The sequence below is a fragment of the Peromyscus leucopus genome, chromosome 4 (assembly GCF_004664715.2).
Source record: "Peromyscus leucopus breed LL Stock chromosome 4, UCI_PerLeu_2.1, whole genome shotgun sequence".
Taxonomy (NCBI): Eukaryota; Metazoa; Chordata; class Mammalia; order Rodentia; family Cricetidae; genus Peromyscus; species Peromyscus leucopus.
In genome coordinates this window covers 17,099,305-17,106,424 of record NC_051066.1, presented here as the reverse complement: position 1 = coordinate 17,106,424, position 7,120 = coordinate 17,099,305, and the positions used below count along the sequence as shown (strand labels likewise).

The following is a 7,120-nucleotide window of genomic DNA, read 5'->3' as shown; positions in this document are numbered from 1 at the left end:
TTGCAGACTTGCTCATGTCTCATAAGATGACCTGAAGCAAGTCATATAACCTTTACAGTCAGTTTCCGTAAATGTAAAATGAGAAAGTTGCATAATATCTAATGTCCATTCCAACTCTGAAATGCCAGCCTGCATATTATTTTTCTGTCACTTTTTGGTATTGACACTAATGAAGAGTAAATGATGAGAAAGTAAGTACAGAGGAAAAATAGAAAAACCCTAACCATCCAGAAAAGCCACATGTGGACAAATCTGATCTCAAAGCCTTGAGCTTATCCATGCACATTCTACTTTTCAAGAGACCAAAATGGAATCACATGGTGGCAAAAATTGGTTGGCTCAGCTTTCTGCTACTAGTTGACATGAAAAATACTGTTCTTACTCTCCCTTAACTGCAACAAGAATTCTTAAAACGACAATTCAATGATATGATACTCACATTGTTATGTTAATTCTAAGACAAAGAAAATGGTGATAAAAAGTCTTCTAGTTTGTCAGAAAACATTTAAATATCCAAACATCAAGCTCAATGTATCATTCTGAAGCACTGGTCTTGCATCCACATTTCTCTGGTCCTTGCTTCCCTTACCATGACCCTGAGCCACCTCCTCCTCAAGGCATCCTGTATGTTGCCACTGCACAAATTTTTATGCCCCTTGATGTTGTTTTGAGGCTCCCTGCAGACTATATCTAAACCGTGTAGCTCTACCATCTAGCCTGCAGCCCACTTTTCTTCTTGCCTTTTCCCGACAGACACGTTTCTCCCACCCACTCTGCACTGTTGTTTACTCCTCACTGAGCAATCCGAAGTCACTTCACTTTGCTTTTGCTCACACTTCCCTCCCCTGTCTCAATATGGAGTTGCCTTCTTCATTTTTCTGAACACAGACTAAACTTGGCCATTGTCGGAAGCTAAGGGAGCTAACATTTTACTTCTTTCCTGAAGCACTGGTGTTACGTGGTCTTTATTTCCACCGACTCTGCTAAACAGCACTTCTTCCTTCCTGTATTGACTACTATGCTTTGCTTACTGTATATTTCCTGATAACAACCTCTCGCTTGTGAGGAACAAATGCAATGTGAAAAATGATTCTAGCTCTCTACCTCTCTCCTTTTTGTTTTCCCTCTCTCCTTTCTTTCCATTCTCATCCCCACCTTATTCCTTTCTCCTGTTTTTCATTTTCTCATAATTTATAAAGTAAATTTGGAAAATCTAGAAAACAATCAACAGTCACTTTTATAAAGGGGATATAAAAATCAATAGTATAAACCTTGGGGCTTCTCTTCCACACAGTTCTCTTATGTCCTATACATGCTAGTTTGGAATTCATCTCCCACCCCAACACACATCCTTTGTGAGAATACATAGTTTGAAAACACAATCTAACTCTAGGTTCCACTTTAAATTTGATTTAGAAGTTTTCCTACAGGAACAGAAACGTTCTAAGAAATATGAATAAATTAAGAGAGTGGACTATGGCTTATTTTGATGTGTTTATATCTTATATGTTCCTTTTACAAACCATTTTTGGTATAGGGTTACAAGGTGAGTTAAGAAGACACCTCGCTTTTGCTTTGCAAGTGAATCAGTCAGGCTTAGGCAGAAATGAGTGACTCCAGATGAGTGGCTGCATCTGGTTAATGTTTTGTCCTCCTATCCTCATAGCTTCATTTCTTCAAAGAGGAGTTTATATCTTTTATAGCGTTGTCTGTAAATAAAATAAAAATTTATCCCCAAATGCAGAGCCAGAAAATTAACCATGAGAAATCTCTTTCAATTTTTAAAATGATCGTATTTATCTTTCTAGGTTAGAATAATTTTCTAGGGCCAGCAATGTGGCTTAGTGGTAGAGAGCTTGTCCAGCATGTGTGAGGCCTCCAGTCCAATCCTCAGCAACACACACACACACACACACACACACACACACACACACACACACACACAAAGAGAGAGAGAGAGAGAGAGAGAGAGAGATGGAATTAAGCTCTAAAACCATTGATAAGGAGAATTTTGGTGTGGGTAGCAGCAAATAGTGATATTTTTGTCTTTTAAAGAAAATCTGAAGCAAGGCAGAGGTGTATCCTTTCCCACAAGGTCCATAGAACACCAAAATCATGCTTGGAAAATGCAAATGTGTAGAAAGGATACATAGCTTATACTTGCTTATGTCTCCCTCCACATAGGAATGAAATTGTATGGAGAGATACTTCCTCCATAGCTTCAGGAAGAATAGGCTTCAAAATCACAGTGGAATTGTACAACACTCTGGAATAATATCCTTTCTCTCATTCACAGTCTTAGCACACCCACCCAGAGGATGGGCAGGACTTTGCCCTCTTCTTATCAATTCTCCTGCTTTACAGACCTGGAACCAGGGCATCTTTTCCTTAAGGCCTGACCCCAGACCGCTAGGAATCCACAAACCACCTTCCTTTGTTTTGGAATCCGAGATGCTAGGAGAAGGAACTACAACTTAATTGCTTTTGTTTTTCCTCCCGTCTCAAAGTGTAACACGAACGGCTCTTTTTGCTGTGTTTTGTTTTTTTTAAAGGCTTGGCTGTGGTTGCAACTCTGTTTCCTTCCCTCCACGATTTCCTTTTGTAAGAGCTATTTGTCTCCAGATGTCAAGTCCCCAATTGTTTTGGATATATAACCTCTCTAGATCTTAGGATTTTCGGTATGTTCAGTAACGGGATCATCATGGATTGTGCTTAGATTTCCACCAATTGGCCATTGTGGCTGTTCTCGAGACCCATTGCCTTTAACTTTTCCACTCAGTCAGAAAGGCGAAGGAGCCCTCAAAGGAGACCTGTGAACGCAGAGGTTGAGGCTGAGTTGAGGTTTGCAACCTTGCCTGGCCTCCAAGATTGCCCTCCATAAGGTTCTCCGAGTGGCCGGCTTTCCTCTCTTCCTCCTCTCCCTAAGCCCAGGACGGATGTTACAGTGTGGCAGCTCACAGTTCTGTGAGTCTCCTAGACACCTGGTGTCCACATCATTCCGAAGCACCCTTAGATCCTTTACTCACCATCCTGCCACCAGCACAACTGGAGGCTCCCCGAGGGTACCGTAAGTACCCAACTCCAGAAATCCTTCCATCCCTCCCAGCAGCTCTGTTGTTTCTTGCCAAACTCCAGGCAAGATTGGTAGGTGTTCTTCTGAGAACGTGGCTTCCCTTTCATAAGACCCCACCCCAACCCCATCCTACTGCCCTTGAGCCTTTCAGGGACCCTGAGTAACCTTCCCCACAAATTTCCTGAGGGCTGTCATTGAGCATCCTTCTTGCATCAATCCAGGGAGAACCCATCTGCCTCACTAGCCCAGAGCCAGAGCTACTCAGTGCGCCCAGCACTGGGTACTGCTAACAGCTGGTCACTGGGCGGGGCACGCTCCTGTCTGTGCAGAACTCTGCGCCCAGCTCTAGAGCGACAGCCTCTTGCTGTCCCGCGTCCAGTACAGTCGCGATCATAGTCCCGCTGGCCCCCAAACACTCAGCCCCCTAGCCTCTCAACCCAGAGACACAGCGCACCCTGAGAGAGCGTACTGGAACCTTGCAGCTCGGCGCGCTCTCTTGTCACTCGAAAGAGGCACCAGGCGCGCCTACCCCACCTCCCGCCCGCGCCGCTCCAGCTGGCCTCTCCGCCCACCGACCACTAGGTCCCCGGCGTCTTTGGCTCTCAATCCGAAGTGGAGATGCGCGAGAGGCTGGCGAGGGCGTGCAGCTCCTGAGATCGCGCCAGCTGGCACCATGCGCCTGCGGCCGCTGCCCCTCGTCGTAGTCCCCGGCTTGCTGCAGCTGGTGAGTGCCCGGCCTGCGGTGCTATCCATGTGCCGGGATGCGTTTCGGCGGGAAATCCTCTTCTGTAAGGGATCTGGGAGCCGAGCTCCTCCAGAACTCGGCTAGAAGCTCAGGCCGTGACGGGAGTTTAGATTGACTTTCTGTTGATGGGGAAGAACCGCACTTAGAGAGAGGCACCTGGAGGCGAGTTGAAGGGATTAGTGAGGGTTGCGATGTACTGTTTCGGTAAAGTAGGAAGGAAGTATCTAGAAAAGAAGTGCTGGGAAGAAAGAGGCGTTCTGCTAGACACTCGGTGTGGACCCGGGCTGATGGACACGACCCGAGAGGTTGAAAGACCTTCCTGCAGCCCAGGGACAGTCTTGGCGGCTCGGCCGGTTTATCACAGGTGCCGGCGAACATTTCTTGCAAAGCGGGGGTAATTTAGAGATAAACACTGATTTTGGGGGCGGCTTGGATTTCACTCTGTTCCTTCTGGCCCTCGGGACTGAAATGGGGTTTCTACCAGCTAGAGATGTAAAACATAACTTTGATGCCCAACTCCGTGCAGTTAGTAGCTGGATCCGCGACCCCAGATCTCAGTGTGAACCACTGCGGCTGCAGAGCAAGATGTAGGATGTTAAAAGATAGTTCAGGATGTACTAGGGACAGTTGGGCTGCCATTTCGGCTGTGACTCTCTAGGTTTCCTAAAGAATAGCTTACTCTCCTTCACATTATGTTTTCTTAGTTAATTTGTATTTACAGTAGACCCAAAGTAAAACGTTTAAAAAATAACTTGACCACGATTGTAGAAATGGGTTTCTGGCTTGTTCTGCCTCTGCCAGATTTCTCCTGGCCGCTTGGTACCTGCACAACAGAGCCATAACTGGCCTTTCATTGATTCCAGGGCGCGTCTTTGGGGCTGACACTTTTAAATTTAACATGTATGCACCTTAGGTTGTTAAAAACAAGGGCAACGCTTCCAAGCGCTTGCAGAATAAAAACCACTCCTCTTCCCTTGTCCTTTTAGAGGAAAGACTAAGTAACTTATGAAAAAAAATTATAAAAGGCAAAATGTAGAGGTAGGCACTTTGCAAGTGTTGAGGGTGGAATGGACTCCAAAAGGTGAAGAGGTTTAAGCAGAGACTTAATTCACCTGCACAGCATTTAATAAGAAAATTGTCCATGCCCTCATGAAGAAATGTGGCATGGCTGACTGTCTTTGAATGAGCCGGTACTTGCTAGTCACATTCAATAGAGTATCATAAAATGAACTACAACTAAGTTTTTAGGCATCCAAGATGCATGCGTATAATCTTTAGTATCACTTGCTTTAAAAAAAATTTTAATCTGAATTCCTATAAGAGTGATCCAACAAAACAGCACTTGTACCATGTGCAGAAGAAAACGCCTGAGGAAATCTGCTCTGAAGTGGAGTCTTCAGCACAGACTCATGAATCTAGCTAGCTGATTTTACGTGGAGTGACCAAGGACTGTGTATGTGCTCCATAAGCACCACATTAGTCCTCAAAGGTGAGAAAATGTATTTAGGGTTGCTGTGGAGGAAAGTTCTATTAGCCCCAATACTGGAAATGTTAGATATCCCCTTCCCCCACCAGGAAATAGGAAATAAATATGGAAGGAATTAATATACTCCTTAAGAGCCAGATTCTAATAATACAGCATGGGTTGATTGATTACTTTTTAAGGAAGGGTATGCCAAATTCTAATCGGTTTGGGGATTGTACTGGGATTGCATTTTTTTTTTTTTTTTCTGAAGCACTTTATCATGGAAAGGGAGTTGGGGAGCTGCAGCCCTGTGATAAGCACACAGGCCTTAGCTGCCATCCTCCTGGACAATAAAAGGCTGTTTACATTCTACACATTCTTAAAGCTGTCCCCAGCCTTCTACAAGCCAGGGATGATGTGAAAGGAAAGCAGAGCACTTGAGCAGGGTAGATCTAAATAAAAACACTCCATACCCCACTGTGCACCCCACCCGGAAGATTTCACAAAACATTTAATAATCTGCTGCTTGGATGGTCATAATTGTATTATTTTCAGCTGATGTTGAACTTCTTTATTAAATCCTACGAGGAAATAAATTAAAAAAGGTAAGTCGATGAGAAAAGTAGTTTTTATTTTGTAGGAACCATGTGTATTCAAAAGCCGTGCCCTGAGTAGGATAAAAGGCATGTGCACATGTCTATCAGACACACAGTTTTATAGAGACAAATAATATAAAATTTTATAAAAAGATATGTAAAATTTGTTGCAGGGAGGGGTAATTAGAATTAGAATTTAGTTTTTCATCTGCACTGGCAGCCTAAAGAGTATTTGTTAAAAAATATTTAAGTGCATATTGAATTTACTTGGGCATATTGACAATTAATTAATTAAAAATTTTCTGCCTAATCTGAAAACAGTTATAGGAAGGCAGGTTTCAATAAGTATTCAAAGACAATATTTCTCGAATATCTAGAATTTATTTTCACTTATGAGGATTTTTTAAGGAGAAAATAAGCTGGGCTGATAAATGTTACATACAAGCAGCCTATGAAAAGGATGTGCATGCTATCTACACCTTTGCACAGTTTCCATGGCCTACACTCGGCCTTTTAAACATGTTATTAACCTAATTAATGGGATTACTAGGCATGTGCACAATTTGAATACTCGTTTTATAGGTATTCTTTTCTTAATATTCTTATTTAGTACACTGTTTCTTTTCTGCCTCTCCATGAAGACAATTAGCACATGGAATTAGTAGTATAACCAAACAGGTGTTGTTTCATGCCATAAGTTCACCAGATGTCAAATTCTTACAGATTTGCTAGATAACTTGTGACTCATAATATGGCTGATTTTAATTTTTCAGTAAAATATAGGCTGGTAAAAAAGTTGCATTTGAATTTAAATAAATAATTAAATCTAATTTAAAGTAAAATCTACCAATGATTTAAAAAATATGTGTTAATTCAAATTGTTTTGTGTTAATTATGTTAACTAAGCAAGTCAGAGTTGTATAACATTGAAATACTTAAAAGATAAGATGGGTAATGGTGCGTTCACCCCCACTATGTAATATCACCTCACTCCCATTTATTAAGTGTATTTTTGCTTACCTTGATAAATTTATAACTTTAACAGTTATTAGAGTGGTTTTCTTACTTACCCTCTCTTTTGTATGATCCAGAAGTGATAACTCATCACTGTCTTCCATTTATCAATCACAATTTCTCTCATACAGTCTTGATCAATAAACATCAAAACAGCATTTCCCAGTGTGGGATCAATAGTCATCTGTTGTCCAGATGACAGTGCAGAAGAAAAGAATCGTATCAGG

General features: G+C 42.3%; 1 protein-coding gene across 1 annotated transcript in view; it reads left to right on the top strand.

Annotated features, from left to right (window-relative positions):
- Window positions 1-3,423: 3,423 nt before the first annotated feature.
- Window positions 3,424-7,120, top strand: part of Nxph2 (neurexophilin 2) — a 110,158-nt gene continuing 106,461 nt past the window's right edge. Inside the window, exon 1 of the mRNA XM_028868662.2 lies at window positions 3,424-3,797. Within this exon, the coding sequence (XP_028724495.1) occupies window positions 3,747-3,797 (51 nt within the window). The 5' untranslated portion in view covers window positions 3,424-3,746. The remainder of the gene's footprint in view (window positions 3,798-7,120) is intronic.